The sequence below is a fragment of the Schistocerca cancellata genome, chromosome 1 (genome assembly GCF_023864275.1).
Source record: "Schistocerca cancellata isolate TAMUIC-IGC-003103 chromosome 1, iqSchCanc2.1, whole genome shotgun sequence".
NCBI lineage: Eukaryota > Metazoa > Arthropoda > Insecta > Orthoptera > Acrididae > Schistocerca > Schistocerca cancellata.
The window spans coordinates 869,518,689-869,537,921 of NC_064626.1; the positions used below are offsets into that span (position 1 = coordinate 869,518,689).

The window sequence follows — 19,233 nt, forward strand, 5'->3', positions numbered from 1 at the left end:
GTCCGTCGTCTCATTGGCTGATGTGTATTTGGTCTTGCACCGTTTATGGTGTGTAGCAGTCGGTCGGTTGAGGTAGAGTAGCGAGGAAGTCTCCATGGCGCGTAGTCAGGCTGGAGCCGCTGGCTGCGTGCATGCACAGTTGGAGTTGTGAGGCGCTTCGCTTCTTGGGAGGGTTACTAAGTTCATCGCCCACCGATCCTGGACACTAAAGTTGAGTGCTCACTTAACCTACTATCAAGCCTCAACTGCTATCACATCTCTTCGTTTGATCTTGGTTGTCGCTTTCTGGGAGATTCCTGTGAGCATCAATGTGTGTGTATTGAAGTCAGCTAGAGTTACTGCCGTTTTCCTACGTGATGTGTAACTTAATTTAATTCAATCCTTCATTACGTGTACCAGCAGTATGTTCTGCCTTGTGGCCGTTGACGTTCCGGTTACCTGCCCTGGTCGTTGATGTAGTTTTCGGCAATGTGTTTTCCTCGTCATGTTGATGCTGTCCAGCATGGCGTGTAGTTCGACAGTTGAGGTGTTGTTGGTAGTGTTGGGCGTTTATTCTGACTTCGCTGGATTGGGCACCAGTATCCAGAACGTTTGCTGGTCGGTTTGAGCAGAACTGATCTTGTTGGCTGGCTTTTGGTTGGGTTGCCTTCCGATTAAGAAGTTGTCGTCTGGCTGCCTGTCTCACCTAAAAGTGTGTTGGTGTTAACTTCCCAGGTTGACCCTTGGAACCTTCTGAGCGTCGCTCGTTGCATTTTTCATAGCGATTTTCTTTTTAGTCTTAGTACTCTGTGTGGCCTTCAGGCGAGTATTAGCTTATTAAAATTGCAAGGTTTTTTATTAAGCCATAAGAAAATTGTTTATTGTTTGGTATGTGGCCTTCAGCCGAGTTTCAGCCTTTCAAAATTAAAACTGAAAATTCCTTGTGTCTAGGCCTTATGCCATAAATTTCTTTCAAGTTGGTATGTGGCCTTCAGCCTTTTCAAATCAAAATTTTGTCTAGGCCTTAAGCCATAAGAAATAGTTTCTAGTTTTTGTGTGGCCTTCAGCTGAGTTTTTTAGCTTAAATTAAAAATTGGAAAACTCTTTGTCTTGGCTTTAAGCCGTGGGATTGTTTGGGTTTTGTATGTGGCCGTCTGCCAAGTTTTATGTGAAGCATTTTAGGATAAAGCCTTTAGCCTATTTTAGTTGAAATTTAGAAGCTCTTCCCTTTAGGCCTTTAGCTGTAAAATTGTTTTCTGTATGGTGTGTGGCATTCAGCCGAATTTTAACTCTCTTAAATTAAAAATTCAGAATCCTTGCCCTGTCCTTAAGTCATAAGATTGTTATTCTTTACTATCGGGACTTCAGCCGAGTTTTACACGAAATATTTTAAGATAAGGGCTTCAGCCTTTTCAAATTGAAAGCTCTTCTTCCTAGGCTTTAAGCCATTAAGTTGTTTTGTTGATATATGACCTTCAGCTGAGTTTCAGCCTATTTAGACTAAACATTGAAAATCCTTGTCTTGGCCTTAAGCCGTAACACTGTTCTTGATTAATGTGTGGCCTTCAGCCGAGTACTATGGAAAAGTTTAAGCTAAGGCTTTCACCCTATTTATATTGAAGATAAAAAAATTCTTTCTAAAGAAGTGAAACCTCCTGAAGAGCTCCTGTACTTCAATTCCTTGCTAAGGCCTTGTGCCTTGGATTTTCGATGTGGTCTTCAGCCGATCTAAATTAAATCAAAGGAGGTCTTTCGTTAAAACCTTGAGAGTTTTTATTCTTCCTTGTGTGATTGTGTGTTTCAACAAATAAAGTTTATATATTGAGTGCAACTGACAGTCACTTATTTTGGCCCCCTTCCACAAATATAACCACATACGTTCTGTCCTGCTAGCCCAGGGATTTCAACCATTACTCCTGAAAAAGATAAGACCATGGGTTTCTGTGGCTTCATAAAAGTAACTCAACAATTGATTCTGACACCGAAGGCAAACACCAAAAATAACGTAAATAAAACTAGACTCATCACATCATATTGCGCTGGACTGATGCGACTAAACCAAACTAAAATACAAGTATCAAAGGGTTCATGGAACATTTGCATTGTGCCACGAAAATAAAACAAGCAGTAAAATGAAGATTAAGAAAACACAAAAGCAGAAATTCCACTGTTATAACATGGGGGATACGGAAAGAAGAGGTTAACATTCGATGTTAGCAGGCGGCGCCGCCGTACTCCGCAGAAACGTCAATGGCTACATAGCTACAACACTAGAAGGCAGGATGGGCTTCACTATTATGGGTTAAATCTGACTTTGGCATAGAAAGGGATGAATTATGCTGACACAAAAATCCTTGATCATTTGCCAAATAGCATTAAAAGTATGACAGATAGCTTATCAACATAAATAGCCAACCAATATACTGCGTAATGAAAACTGATATTAAACTGACACGTTCCACGTCATTACGAAATGTCATATTCATGATCTATGGAACAAGTATTAATAAAATGTAATGTATCAAAATTTTCTTTCCGTGAAGCCTTTACGTTGACGCACCTTTGCGTCCTATTCCATTTCGTTGACAACCTATGTGAATGCCGCCAATTGATATGAACTGTAGACTGTTGTCACGTTCCATTTCGTTTCGTTGAATGTGAATCGATCTTTTTTAAATCTTTAGTGGAATGTTAGGAAGGCGAGTGACGTTTTTACCATGATGCAGAGAATTGATTCGTGGCTTCTATTTTCTATGATGCCTGTGGGAAAAGGGTCTTTATGTTCAAATGGAACTAAACAAATTGTGATGGTTAAGGTCTTTGTTAGCGAACAAACTGTGTTAACTGTTGTTCCTGTGCTTTGGATGTGTCTGTCATGTAAAGCTGCAACTATGGAGGTTTAGCGGCGTTAGTTTGTTGTCGGTAGCTAGGCCATATCGTCGCCAAACATTTGCAACGAACAGTATTGTGTAAAACATTCCAACCAGAATTAGTTTATTAATTTCACAATGGCTAGCCGATCCGAAAATGGGAACGCGAATGTTGATGAACACAGCGTAGAGGTTTGTGGCAATTATTGTAGAGTAATATACTGTAGTTGCGAACGAGTCAAACTTTGGGTCCTGGGATAAGACACACTATTTCCAACAAGCTAAGTAACATTTCCATTCCGGTAACTAGACTTGGACATTGTAAGGTAGTAGCTGTCACCTGCTATTGACATGTCATCTGAGCATGTTTACACTGTTACCATTGTATCTGGAACGAACAATAGCTGCGTTGAGAAATCGTGGTAATACACAGAATTCAGTTTTTGACACTACTTTCAAACGGCCTGTTATGCATTTGTACGTCAGTATCCCCAAACTGAACAGATCCAGAGCTGTTGTTCTATGTGACACCATTTAGCGAAGTGGCAGTTCAATTGGTCCTGATATTGTTTTCGTGCGAATATTGAAGCGACAATGGTATCCTTGTATGAGAGCCATATGTAAAAAAAAAATTGGTTCCTGTCAAAGGGTTTATTTAGCCAGACTATTTTCATTACAAACCAAAAAGCTTTTTTTCATTGAGAAGAGTATACAGATCATGTTGTTCACGAATTCTTACACATCCAGCTTTGTCAGCTACAGAATGCTGTCTGCAGTTGTAAAGTAAAATCTGATAATTGAATTTACTGTCGCCACTTGGACCAACATGATAATGACGCTGGCCTAAGGAGCCGAAAACCGGTTCGTGATCAAATAAAAGTAATTTGGCAGAACGTTAGGAGGTGTAAACTATTTAATGTTATTAAAATACGTTGACCACGATACATGCAACAAATATTGGTGTGAATTAACACATTGCTTCTTCGTGCATTACGATTTTCGTTACATGTAACACCAATAAAGTAATATTAAAAATTTCAATTGATTGGTATCTAACCATGGTCCAATGTGCTGAAGAAACGTGTACATTTATTTGTCCAAAATGAATAGATTTTTTGGCCAAAGTTGTTATGTGGAGGAACGGTCGAAGATCAGTATATTGCATCACTGAAGTGAAGTGTTATAGGCCTTTTGTACATTTTCAGTCATGAAATAAAATGATGCTCAACTCATCTGTCCATAACTACTACTACTGTACATCCATTTGCACCTGTTGACTGTAGTACCTACCTCGACAGTCACCCAAACCCTTCAAATTAAAAATTCACAGTTCCTTGATGTGTCACAATATGTTCTATCAACTAATAACCTCCATTTAATCAACTTGTGCCTTCAGTTTTCAGCTTCATTTTATTTGGTGTTGCTTCACACTTTATACAAGCTACTCATTCCGTTTTATTTTTATTAATTTATTAAAGCATCTGCACGCAAATTTCTTTGTATGGGTGTGATAATTTTGCTTAAATATATAAATTTATTTATAGCCGATGTATATGAGTAGTGTTTAAAAACAAGATATACATTAGAAAATTATGACAAACATTTTCATACACTATTTATTGCTGGATTATATTAGGCAAGATTAAATTAATGGAAAGAACCTGATTCCAACTAGAGGAAAGAATTGCAAGATGTCGACAATAATACACTTTGGTTTTTAGATTGCAGGGAATCATTTACAAACTAGTCATATGTTTTATTCTTTACGAAAATATCCATCTTCTTTATATATTTTGTTATTGGTGAGCCTGTTCATTTATTTGTATTAATATTTATTGCATTAACTCTGTAGGCCTCAGCGAGTAAAAACATTTTTCATTTAATATACTTGAAGACACATTTTGAATTTACACAGTACCTTTGTTTTCAATCTTTTTTAGAAGTTTATTGTATCGCTTTAGTCCTTGCTAAAGTCTTAACTTTATTCTTTCTATCCAGGTGATTATGTATGCAGTGTGTTTACCACATATTGCCCAATGTTTTCTGCATAAAAACTGTAGCTCATTTAGAAATATCAAAATAGCCCCCCCCCTTTTTTTAATAGCTCGATCCTGATGGCCTCTTTTTGTAGTTTGAATCCATTTTCCATATTTTGGGAATTTGCTCCCCAGAATGTTATGCCATGATAGAATGTGTGTATGGAAACTAGGAAATACAGAAGCATCAGATTCCACCAATCTGCTTTGACCCATGACATCACAAATATGGTGGTAACAACCATAAACCACGAATCCAATGTGGCGCCTATGACATCATTACGTAAACATGATAAACACGAAAATATATTGAAAAACCAACACACATACGTTCCACAAAAAAACCTAATGACACTAATGGGACAAGCGCGGAAATTGGTGGTTTTTGGCTGGGGATAAACTAAATACAAACAAATTTAGACACCCACCCCCATACAAAACCACACAAAACGATGAAAAAACCGACAACACAAAACTCCCCAAATTCCACTAAACCCAATATCCTCTGGAATCGAATACTTCCCTTGACCTATATAACTCAGCAGCAGCTCCCGATCCCACAAATTGGAATCGAACACTTCCCTTGACCTATATAGCTCAACAGCGACTCCAGATACCTGAACACCAACCACCACAACCACATATTGTAATGGAACATTTCCCTCGACCTTAACACACAACAAATACACCACAATCTCTCTCTCTCTCTCTCTCTCTCTCTCCCTCCCTCACACACACACACACACACACACACACACACACACACACACACACACACACACACCAACGAAAAAATACACAACCAAAAGAAAGACCCCAACCTCCTCTCTCACCCCAAAATAAAATACCCATAAACAAAAACCAAGTGCAAAATAAAATCTCAATCACACACTACAGCTCAACAAAAACTGCAACAAAATAGATCCTCCACAACTAAATCACAAACAAACACCCCCCCCCCACCCCTCCCTCACAAAGACTAAAAACTACTACCACCCCCCCCCCCCCCACCCCCCCTCTGAGCCGCAGCAACCCACCCACCCAAACCACCCACTTTTGGCCTATACATTTCACTAATAGCACTTTTAAAAAACCGAAAAAAGCAATAGCCGTCAGGGACACTCTTCCGCCAACAGTACTCATCCAAATGAGACTGAAGATTGGATGAGCACCTCTTCCCCTCCCAAGAACTGACTTAACGGCCCCCACATCCACTCTGTAGTATTTGTACAAGCCCTTGTCTCATAATTTTTAAACGCTGAACTATGGTTAACAACTAAATGATTGTACCCCCTCTCACCCAACCCCCTATAAGAAGAAAATGCATCTGAAACTACTGTGGCACCTGGTTCTAATTACTCCTCAATTAACCCCACTAATTCTGCCTTACACCACCCCTCCCCAACCCTGAAAACACATTTGGAACCCCCCCCCCCCCCCAGTACAACAGCTCCCCACAACCGGAGACCAATCACAGATTTACCCCTCCCATACTTCCTTTTCCATAACTGTGACTCGTCCACCTCCAAAACAACCCCAGGCTCACCCAAATTACCCCTGTACTTAATAAACTCAGAACATACTTCCCGACAAAACAAAAACCAGTCAAGCCCACTCCTCTCACTCACACCAGTCTCATGCGCACAAAAACTATGTGAGGATCTATAACAAAAATAATACATCATCAATACAATCTCGCACATGCCCAACCTAGACTTCTTGAACCATGAACTGCGACGTATCGAGTGCCACAGGCCATCCTTACAGCAACGCCACATATAACCGTTCCTAGTCCGAGACGCCGGAGCTTTGGCCAGTCTTATTTCATGCCCACAAATAGAGCACTTGACGACCTCCGCTAACAAACCAAAGAGCTGCAAAAGTTTAATGAGCTCCAACGGAGTATCGCCCATCATTGCATTCAGGCGAATGCTGTTGATTTTATCCTTCATATCCATACCTAACCAAAAACAGCAACCAATTAATTTAATCAAATTAACAAACGACTTACAACAAACAGAACTACAATAAATTTCACACAAAACCACTAAATTGTTAACTCACTGAAATGAATTCCGCTCGAAACAGCCAAAACGTGAATGAGTCCCTAGAATGAGTAAGACCAAACTGAACCCATTACACCACGAAACCCCTAAACACACCACCAGAGGTCACAACGAACCGCAACATGACGACACCTACAAACACGCCACACTCACAAACCAAACTCCACGACGTCACACACCACAACAGCCTTACGTCATGCGTCAAAGCCGATGGGTGGGATTGGACGCTTCGGTCGACCCGGAAACTATTAAATTCTTATGCGTGAACTATTACACAGTGTGTTTAATAGGCCTATTTGTAGGGCACAACCTGCTGCGATAATTCTTTTCCCAAGAGTTCTATTAAGTTTATCCCATTTTAATTGCTGATCAACAAACATCCTTAAAATTTTTGTTCTAACAACATGCTTGTGGGCTCATTATGTACATTAAGACGTATTAAATTTTTTACTTGTGTAGGAGTTCATGTTATTAGTCATCTTTCGTATTAAAGAGTTATTTTAATTCAAAGCATTCATTAGTGGCACTAGTATTGAACTCTTTTATTCTCTTCTTGCCTGTACTGTTTATTTTCCATGTTTTATGTTTGTTTAAAGCTACACCCCAGACAAATATTTTCAGAATTTAGGCTTCCTAACACTTAAATGTAGATATGTATTCAGTGTAACGTTTTCTCTTCTTCAGGTATGCTTTCCTTGCTATTGGAATTTTGCATTTTACATCATCTTTACTATGACCATAGTCACTTGTTTTGCTGCCAAATAGTAAAACGTGCTACTATTTTTAGTATGTCACTTCATTAAGGGGACCTGTTGTGGAACGGGGCTGCATTTTTAAAATTATCTTCCCCCTCATAGTATTACTGATCTATAAAGAAGTAGCTCAATTTGTGCAGATAATTAGGATATTAGTCAAAGCATTTCTGAGAAAATAACTTAGACCTCTGTTGTGTTGTGAAGCCAATAATATTTTACAAAAGACTAAAAACAGAACACTTTAACTGAGGTACCACTGATACCACTTGATAGCACTGACTGCCCAGCTCAGAAAAGCAAGTAGGGTATAGATAACATGAAGAGACGTACATTATGCCTCCCATTTCATTTTTGGTTCCTAATCTCTGAAAAACATACAGAATTTATTTTACTTTGAGATACATATTTAAGAATTTAGAATACTAAATTACATATCATATTTTAGAATTTTCTGAAAATAGTGGGCAAGGGAGTTAGAGAAGAATTATACACTCCTGGAAATTGAAATAAGAACACCGTGAATTCATTGTCCCAGGAAGGGGAAACTTTATTGACACATTCCTGGGGTCAGATACATCACATGATCACACTGACAGAACCACAGGCACATAGACACAGGCAACAGAGCATGCACAATGTCGGCACTAGTACAGTGTATATCCACCTTTCGCAGCAATGCAGGCTGCTATTCTCCCATGGAGACGATCGTAGAGATGCTGGATGTAGTCCTGTGGAACGGCTTGCCATGCCATTTCCACCTGGCGCCTCAGTTGGACCAGCGTTCGTGCTGGACGTGCAGACCGCGTGAGACGACGCTTCATCCAGTCCCAAACATGCTCAATGGGGGACAGATCCAGAGATCTTGCTGGCCAGGGTAGTTGACTTACACCTTCTAGAGCACGTTGGGTGGCACGGGATACATGCGGACGTGCATTGTCCTGTTGGAACAGCAAGTTCCCTTGCCAGTCTAGGAATGGTAGAACGATGGGTTCGATGACGGTTTGGATGTACTGTGCACTATTCAGTGTCCCCTCGACGATCACCAGTGGTGTACGGCCAGTGTAGGAGATCGCTCCCCACACCATGATGCCGGGTGTTGGCCCTGTGTGCCTCGGTCGTATGCAGTCCTGATTGTGGCGCTCACCTGCACGGCGCCAAACACGCATACGACCATCATTGGCACCAAGGCACAAGCGACTCTCATCGCTGAAGACGACACGTCTCCATTCGTCCCTCCATTCACGCCTGTCGCGACACCACTGGAGGCGGGCTGCACGATGTTGGGGCGTGAGCGGAAGACGGCCTAACGGTGTGCGGGACCGTAGCCCAGCTTCATGGAGACGGTTGCGAATGGTCCTCGCCGATACCCCAGGAGCAACAGTGTCCCTAATTTGCTGGGAAGTGGCGGTGCGGTCCCCTACGGCACTGCGTAGGATCCTATGGTCTTGGCGTGCATCCGTGCGTCGCTGCGGTCCGGTCCCAGGTCGACGGGCACTTGCACCTTCCGCCGACCACTGGCGACAACATCGATGTACTGTGGAGACCTCACGCCCCACATGTTGAGCAATTCGGCGGTACGTCCACCCGGCCTCCCGCATGCCCACTATACGCCCTCGCTCAAAGTCCGTCAACTGCACATACGGTTCACGTCCACGCTGTCGCGGCATGCTACCAGTGTTAAAGACTGCGATGGAGCTCCGTATGCCACGGCAAACTGGCTGACACTGACGGCGGCGGTGCACAAATGCTGCGCAGCTAGCGCCATTCGACGGCCAACACCGCGGTTCCTGGTGTGTCCGCTGTGCCGTGCGTGTGATCATTGCTTGTACAGCCCTCTCGCAGTGTCCGGAGCAAGTATGGTGGGTCTGACACACCGGTGTCAATGTGTTCTTTTTTCCATTTCCAGGAGTGTATTACAAAATACAGTTTATCACGGCACACGCTACAGAGACTCACTGTTGACTCCTTCACTCTGACCATTTTGTTGTTTGTCAATCTCATTTTACATAAGTCTGTATTCCTTTTTGCCCACTTCACATACTGCATTTTTATATCTTCTCCTTCCATTAATTAAGTTCAATATCTTATGTGAGATTTCCTTCTGAGCCTTGCACTTATGACCAGCTCTTCACCTACTGCTGTCATTACATTATCATCTATATACATAAATGATCTGACAAGTGGGGTGAGCAGCAATCTGTGGCTATTTGCTGGTGATAGTGTGGTGTGTGAGAAGATGTCATTGTTGAGTGACTGTAGGAGGACGTAGGATGACATAGACAAGGTCTATAGTTGGTGTGAAGAATGGTTCCAAAAATAGAAAAATATAAGTTAATGCAGAAGAGCAGGAAAAATAATTGTGTAATGCTCAAATACATGACTGTTATTGTGCTACTTGACCCAGTCACATTGATTAAGTATCTGGATGTAATGTAGCAAAGTGATCTGAAATGTAATTAACATGTAAGGATGGCATTAGTGAAGATGAATGATTGATTTCAGTTTATTGGGAGAATTTTGGGGAAGTGTAACTCATCTATAAAGGAGATCATGTATAGAACACAAGTGTGGCCCATTCTTGAGAACTGCTAGTGTGTGTGGGATCTCCACCAGGTTGTATTAAAGAAAGACATCAAATGAATTCAGAGGTGAGCTGCTAGTTTTGTTGGCAGAAGGGTCAATCGGTACATTAATATTATGGAGCTGCTTCATGAACTGAAATGAAAATTTGTGGATGGAAGATAGCGTTCTTTTTGTGGAACACTATTACGAAAATTTAGAGAAGCAGATTTGAAGCTAAGTGCAGTAAGATTCTACAACCACCAACAAACATTTCACACAAGGCCTACAAAGATAAGAGAAATTACGGCTTCTTTATGTTTTAAAGGCATGACACAAAAATGAACTTGTTCACACACAATAAAATAGTCTTGCCTCACAGTATGTATGTCATAGGTTATAAATATAAGCAACCAGATGTCTAAAAAATTATATAGCAGACTACCACAGCTTTTACAGAGGTGGAACAGGTATATCATTTGACTGTAACGTATGACAGCTCTGTGATTAAATGTACATCATACATTCGCAATATGTGTGACGACAGTATACACAGTTGAACACCTCATGTTCTGTAACATTCAACCTACTGGCACAAAACAGCATATTATTAGTGGCTCCAGAAATACTCAGAATACTGGCATGGGTGATTATATAAATCATGTTCTCAGTGTTCATGTGCCACCCCACACACAATCTCCAGTTTTGTTGAAATTTGTGCAGAATGTACGTTCAGAACATGCATGAACTTTTGTGAAGTTTCAGCTCCACCATTAACATGATGTTGGTGGTAGAACTGTTTTTTCAAGGTCCACCTTCTCTAGAATTGCAAACATGCAGAAAAACTCATCAAATGTTGTAAGGTGTTGTGCCTGATGTATTAGAGTTAAGCTTCTGCTGCAACTTGCCATCCTAACACACTTTTTGGCAGGAATACAGAAATAATATAAATGAAGATCAGAAAGCAATGTCAATGATACTCCATTGGTCTTTGAGTGTGCTGAAAAATTTTGTCTGCAAATTTTCCCCATACTTTAACAAGGAATAGTTAGTAAAAAGGGAATTGCAACTTGTCAGTGCATTGTGTGCCTAACTGTGAGAAAATTAATGAACTATAAATATTCCTACAAACATCTTCACCATGTTATTAGCCACTGAATTTAGCAAAAATACCAAATGTACCAAATTTTACTTATATTTAACACAATATACCTTAGAATTGACACTTCTATTTTATAATCATTAACACAACTGAAAAGAGCAACTCTAAATCTGTTTTTAAAAAAAAAAGTTTTCATTTTGATGTCATTTGAAAATTGAAGATTTTAGAGGTGTGACCCCTGGGTCAATTGACATGAAATGACCCCTCTGTGATGTAAAGCAGGCAGTATTCAGTGGTGAGAGTTTATTGTAATTGTATATCTAATTGGTTCAACATCGTACCAAGAGGTCGCAATTATGGTCAGTCGGTCATGCGAATAGCTAAACTAGAGTGAACTTAAGACTCTTTTTCAGAAAGGAGCATATATGTTTTTAGTATTATGATAAAGAATATAATCACCATTGGCTTCTCATTACATTTATTGTTTTACAGTGTAGTGGGGACATTGCAATAATGAACATGAATTGAATCATCTAGTAAGACATTGTAACTTCTGAAGTCTCTGACTCATCTGGAAAAACCTTCCATGACCAAAGAGGAAGGCTGATGTGACTGGATGTACCAATATGAAATTATTTACTGTATGAAAATGGCAGAGCAATGTGGACACAGACTGCCTTTAATATTGGAGACAGGGTATTGGAACTTAAACGCACAGTCAATCCTCTGTGACATTAAAAAAGCCCTGCAGAATTAATTTCTTAGTCTTTATTTCCTCTGTTATGATCTCTCTTCATATCTACTGACTGGAAACAGCCACATCAAAATTGATCGCAGGAGATGAACTCTTGGCTGCAGACAATAAAAACTTGTCTAAAAATGCAGAGGAGTTAGTCATTTGTTCAATGAATCCTCCAATTGTTAAGCTTCGATAAGTTTATTTCGTATTGACAATCAGTACTGATGTAAAATATTGTCCATGACAGACAATATTCTTCTCTGTTAGACTTCATCAGTTCTTACTATGAGGTGCCACCTAAAAGTTCCCAGAATTTGTGTGTGTGCGCATGTAACTGAGTCTAGATAGTATGGTGAAATGCCAGCAGGTGGTACCGTGTATATTTTTGAGAGTTAGTGGCTCAATCGGATTTGTGCTAGGTGGTCTTACAAAATTGACAGTGGTGAGTGTTTGCAAACAACATGTGTGCATGAACTTTTGTTTCAGACTTGGAAAAACTGCTACATAAACACATGGCACGTTGAAGCAAGTATTTGAGGATGATGCCTTAAGTGACAGTCAATCTTAAGAATGTTTTAAATGTTTTCAAAATTACAGAACTTTCTTTGATGATTACACCCATTCAAGACAGCTGTCAACCAGCATAACTTCCGAACACTGTTTGGAATACTATACTGGAAGATAATAGGCACACCATCTAGAATTGTAACTATCCTGTGATACCTAAGAATTTGATATGAACAGCAAACAAAAGAACTTTTTCACCCGCAGCAGACATTGTGCTAATACTGTGTAACATCACCTATGACTTTGCTAACGGTCTCAGTTTGGTGTGACATAGTTCAAAAGTTTCTTCGAGTATGCCACTCATTGATGATTAAACCCTATAGAGGTACCAAATTCTGCAGTTGTTGATTGCTTTGTTTCACTTGGTCTTGTAAATAGTCCTAAGCATTTTCTATAGGATCAAGATGATTTGGAAAGCCAGTTGAGGTGTTACAAAATGCCTGATTATTTGCTGATCGAGGAACATCTGAGATTAGGACTGGAAGCATGGCTGTTTTCATCTTTTATCATGGGAATGTCTGTAGTGTCCTTGTCACGAGGATGTAGCAGAAAGGGTAATAGTGGTCTCTGACAACATTGAAGCGAATGTCATGGATCACATTTGTCATAATCTGTTGAGTCAACTCAAGTCGTGGAATGAAAAACATCCCCAAAATGTCACAGTACAACCTCTGGTTTGAACTTCACACTCAGCAGCCTAAAATCCACAGTGGGCTGTTGGTGTGTATAGTGCCTCGCACCATTTAGAAAGAGGAAAAATACTAACTCCTCAGGCCCCATTATATGCCTCCAATTAGCTACTATCCTTATCTCCCTTGTTTTGCCTATTCAAGACAACCAGCTTTCTGCAGCTGTGAGCAGTAGCCTGTTGCAAAGTATCACAATCTTTGTTTGGAAACTGGTAAAGATGGACCTGCATATACTCATAACAGCCTTTTGTATGAGGTATATTCAGAAAGTAGACAACGTTTTGGCTTTAAAAAAACTAAGTACAAGAAATACATTTTATTATATACATCTGAAAGAGCGACTGACATACTAGTTTTCCACATAGTCACCAAACTCATTGAGGCACTTATTGTAGCGGTGGACAAGCTTTGAAAGACCTTTGTTGTAAAATTCTCTCACCTGAGACTTCAGCCAGTGAGTCACGCCCGCCTAGAGTTCCACGTCATCATCAAAGTGCTGCGTTGCAAGCCAGTTCTTCATCTTGGGAAACAAGTGGAAGTTACTTGGTGCAAGATCGGGGCTATAGGGCGGATGAGGGAAAATTTCCCATTTGAATGAATTAAAGAGTTCTTTAGTGCAGTTTGTTGTGTGAGGTCGGACAGTTGTGCGAAAACAAAATTTTTGACGTCTGCTTTCTTCGGTGTTTGTTTTGAAACTTGTGGAAAAGAAAGCGAAAGCGACAATTATTGTGAAGCGATGGTATTCACAAATCGTTTCATCAGTTTTAGCAACAAGATCGTCAGTCACAATGTTTGGGCGTCCACTCTCTTCATCATGAGCGTTGGTTCGGCCATTTTTAAACCAAATGCAATTACATTGTTTCCGTACACTTTGTACAGTTCATGATAAATTTCTATGGGTTTTAGGTTTTTTACTGACAGAAACCGTATCAGAGACCACACCTCACAACTGGCAGAATTTTCAGTTTCAGCGCACATTTCAAATTCGAATATCGAAAAAACCAGACACACACAGATGTTCCCATTGTCACGAATGGATGCTGCTGAGCACGCACATACCAAAATACATGCGATTGGCGCACGCCTAGTGGCATCAGACGGAAACATTCCCTACTTTCTGAATGGTTTGAAACCAATTGGTAGCCACTGACGAAGTCAGACCTTTTGGTTATGATCTGTCTGTAACCACTGTCCTTACACCAGGCTACACAGTTGCAAGTAGTACACCATGTCTAGTAGACAGGTTGAACAGGCTATGTAGATATACTGACAAATTTTGAAACTTACTTCATGGTATGGTCACGGGCATGTCCACGTAGTTGCTCTTTTCGCCGGTCTGTCATTTCTGCTGATCTCTCTCTCTCTCTCTCTCTCTCTCTCTCTCTCTCTCTCTCTCTCTCTCCCTCTCTCTCCCTCTTTCTCTCTCTCTCTCCCCCCTGCGCCCTGACATCAGTAGTAGCGAGGCAGATGACAGTCCACACCATTTACTTTGCTCCAAAGTGATCTGTATGCTCTTCTAAGGTAGTTATCAATATTTTGTCCAGTGAGCTTATGAAAGTCTCCCACATTCATGTTTCTTTTTATTTCTTTTTTGTTGTGTGCTGAGTATAAGATGTGTTGTTGCAGTGAGAATTATTTACATTTCTTTTTCCTAAATATCATGATTGGCTAGTGATCCAGAATGGGATTTACCTTGTTGCCAAAAATCTTATTGAATTATGTAACTGACAAAAATTAGAATATAGATGCAGTTTAATGTAATATTTTGAAAGTCTTAAATTCTGCTACCAGTTTCACTGATAATCAGAAGCTCTTTCCATTCGCAGACACTGGCTGAAGTTTTCCGATGTTTCATCTGCATGGAAAAACTGAGGGATGCACACCTTTGCCCTCATTGCTCAAAGTTGTGTTGCTACGTATGTATTAGACGGTGGCTAACTGAGCAGAGACCACAGTGCCCACATTGTCGTGCCCCATTACATCTGCACGAACTTGTGAACTGTCGCTGGGTGAGGGAGGTCACACAGCAGCTGGATACCCTGCAGCAGCAGGCGGCAGCTGTGGCTGCAGGGGCAGCAGCAACAACAGCAAACTCTCCTAGTGGAACTCTGCTGGGCAGGGACAGGTAATTAATCAAAATGGATTTATGATATTGCCAAGGTGAAATGATTTGTGTGCACACATGTTTGGTTAATATTGTAAATAAGGATTGCCAGAGGGAGTGGAATGTGGGCATAACTTCAATGTTCTGATTTGGCATTACTCTGAAACAACTCATATTCACATTCCATCTAACTAATCTTTGTACCAAAAAATAACTACTGTGTAGGTGTTTTTGCTTCATAAGTTTGACTTGGTTGTATAATTTGTGATGTATTTAGATTTTTGAGTATTTCATTGCAGTACAGTGATTATTTAATGTCAATTTAATTAGAGCTATGAATATCAAATAGAAATTTACTTCACATAATTAAGTTTCTCATTAAGTTGCAGTGGTGTGACATCCTGTATGCAGTCGGACATTCATTGCTGAAATTCTGATTAATTTTAGTGACAGCAGTATTGAGAAATGCTATCATACTCTCTACATACACTAATAATGTGTAGTGTGCACCACTTAAACCTCGTCTCATTTTGTATTTACTATGTGAAAAGTACACTGCTACCTCATATGAAACTTTTTGCTTTTGTTTGATTTCTGTCTTTCTGTTTAGTTTAATCGGCGAACATATAGAGCCTTTAGAATTTCGTGTATGTTGCTACTTAAATTATTCAGTATGGACAAATTGTGATGAATTGGCTTCTCTGCACTAAGGTACACATTTTCAACAACAATGCTGATGTTTCCTATGGAATGAAAAGCGTGATATGTGCAGTGGTAGTCATCAAACTACACTTCTAAATTTTCATAAATATCCATTGTGTAAATTTAAACAATGGAAACTCTGGGTAGGAATATCAGCAATATAGGGAAAGACAGATTAGTACTTACCATAAAGAAGACACATTAATTTGCGGGCAGTCACAATTAAAGGAAGCTTACACAAATGTTTTTGCCACTGCCTTCACCAGCAGAAGAGAAACACACACCATTCATGCACACATGATCACCAACTCCAGCAGCTCTGGTCAGAAAGCCAGAGTTGGTGATCATGTGTGAGTGAGGTATACTTGCTTGTGTGTAAGAGTGGTGAGTGCTTCTTTTTTTGCTGGTGAAGGCTGTTTCCGAAAGCTTTGTGTACGTATATTTTAATTGTGCCTGTCTGCGACTTGGCTTGTCTTCTTTGCAGTAAGAAGCAGTCTATATTCTCCTGTGTTTTCATTGTGTAAATTTATTAGGTTTATCATGAACAAAAATCTCCATGCAGCGTCTGCCAGAGTTTATTGTTCTCACAATTACTATTAACACTCACCCGTCCAAACCCCAACATGGTAGCCAATCTCTTTTGGGGGTTATCAAGTACCGCTATGCCTATAATCTCCTGGTCACACGAGATTGTACTGTTGGTGTTTGAGCAATCAGCTCCCAGTAAATGTCTAGGATTAAGCTTCATATCTGGAACCCAGTTGGTTCATCAGGGCTAGAAAGTGGAGCTTCACTTTGACATAACAATAACAGGCTGTACGTGCATCCTTTCACTAAAAGATGCATATTGTTATATCTTGCTACCCAGTATTGAGGCATGGTATGTTTTGATAGCATTTTTGTCATTTTGTTTGAATTTGAACCTGCTTTTCTTGTCTTCCACATGTGTGGTTTCATTAGTTACATCATGTTATGTATCATAAAATGTCAGAGGTCATAAAACTTACCTTGCATTTTATAAATGCTTGCTATTGACCTGTTCACATTGCTACCTTACTGTGCTATGGTGACACACCACCATTTTCATAGTTATCATATTTTGTAATTTTGTTGCAGTCTGCCTACAATTTGTATTGCTTTATTGTATCACATAACTATACATTATAATTTCTGTCTTCTAATCCAAATTGTCCCAAGGGCTCGTGGTTTTTTTGGTGCATGCCATATACAGGCACTGAGCTGTTGCAACCCATTCTTCCTTCCTGGACTGCATTTCCTTCCCCGTGCTCCTCCTTTACTGTCCTCACTCCTTCCCCATATGCTCCTCCCTTCCCCATGTGCTCCTCCCTTCCCTCGTCTCTTTGAATGTTCTTACTTCGGTCGACCTGGCTATCCACCTGGTTTCTTGTATTTCTTCTGATTTTTGTTCCTCTTGCCTTTTCCTTTTCATTTTTCATTTTTAGCATTTTTGGTCCCCCATTGGGATTTGACCTCCACTTCCAAATTTTCTCTCCGTAGTGTGAACCATTTGGGAAAAACTACTCCCTTTGACATGGGTTCCCCTCCTCCCTCTCCTTCCTCTCTTCATTCCCCACCGTAGGCCTCCTCCCCCCACCCTACTGGGTCACCAGTATGTGTAGTCAGTCTGTTTGGTTGTGCAGTTCTGTACCCATCTGGCTGAGTCCCATGACAGCACATTTCTGATAACTAAGGTGTTGCCTCCCCATGTATGCCTAGAGTGGTTGCTTGTCATTGTGAAGCATCAGAACTCCCAGCAACAGCTATTGTGCCAAGTGGTCCAAGCTGTGGCTTGATGGCACCCATGGGGAGGGCCCCTGATTGGAGTGGGTGGTATTAGTGTGGGTGCTTTCTGTATTAAACATATTGATCTCCAAAAAAAGGGGCCATTGTTCTATGGTCATCTCTTTGGTTGGTAATGGATCATTTAATGCTGCTGCTTATGATCCTGCAGCCTTCCCTTCCATGGTTACACTCTGGGAGGAGGGCCAGGCTCGATGGCTTGGGGTGAAACACTTTCTCCGCTTCCTGGTCTGCATCGAAGTTCGGCATAGTGGAGTCTCTTGGACAGATGCGGTCGGGTTCACTGTTGATAAAAACATCTTTCCACCCAATCTGCAGCCCTTCATGCTTGTGACCATCTTGGTGACATTGTGGTGTTCATTAGTCCTCAACACTTCTTGAGTATAGTTCAGGGAGTCATTTTTCATAGGGATCTCATCTTTCAAACTGATGAGGAACTCTGGCCCAATCATTTTGTTCAGTGTGTTCAGAAAGGTCATAAAGACAATCACACCGTTACTGGTACCTTTATTCTGCATTTGAGGGAGATACCCTCTCAGAGAAGATCGAGGTTGTGTGTTGTTGGTGTGACATAAAGCCGTAAATCCCACTACCGACTCCACCCTGTGTCAATGACATGTAACTGTTATGTCCTTTCTCCCTCCTCCCCACTCCTTACCCGAGCTCTAGTACCTTCCGCCGTGGAAGTCGAACACGTGGCAAAACAAATGGACGTGGTCAGCCCATAGAGGGCTATTCCGTGCAGCGGCTCTCGCGCAGCGCGGGTGCCACCGCTAAGCCACGTGCAGGCAGCGGCCAATAGCCGCTCCCTCTGGTTTTGTATATAGGGATCCGCTCTGCCCTAGTCCAGCCAGTCTGGTACTCGCTCTGAATTTCATTTCTATCTCGGCAGTACTGCATTCTGGTCATTGCTCCGTTGTTGACATTTGCCTGGCTCTGGTTCCGAGTGGATTTACATATGGTGTTTGGTGTTGTGGTTTCCACAAGCCTCCGTTGTTTATCTCTTCCTTGTTGTCTCGCTCATAGTCGATCGTGGTCGGTTGTTGTCAGTTGTCGTTGGTCTGTCGTCCGACTCGTCCTGTGTTTACCCGGTGGTGCGTGCTCCACCGCCGGCAGCTTCCCCGCCTGGCGGCTCCGATCCGCAGCCCAAGGCACTCCCGCTGTTGGTTGTGGTTACTACATTTGGCGACGAGGTAAACGGAACATAGGAGTATGGAAGAGAAATTACTCACTCTCTTAGAGCA

At 41.1% G+C, this 19,233-nt stretch overlaps 1 protein-coding gene across 2 annotated transcripts in view; it reads left to right on the top strand.

Annotated features, from left to right (window-relative positions):
• The first annotated feature begins 2,744 nt into the window (after positions 1-2,744).
• LOC126189875 (E3 ubiquitin-protein ligase TRIM37-like) overlaps positions 2,745-19,233 on the top strand; it is a 293,715-nt gene continuing 277,226 nt past the window's right edge. The window contains exons 1-2 of one of the 2 annotated variants that reach the window (XM_049930977.1): positions 2,745-3,041; positions 15,189-15,487. In XM_049930977.1, the coding sequence (XP_049786934.1) occupies positions 2,988-3,041; positions 15,189-15,487 (353 nt within the window). In that variant the 5' untranslated portion in view covers positions 2,745-2,987. The remainder of the gene's footprint in view (positions 3,042-15,188; positions 15,488-19,233) is intronic. The other variant, XM_049930976.1, reaches the window with a different exon arrangement.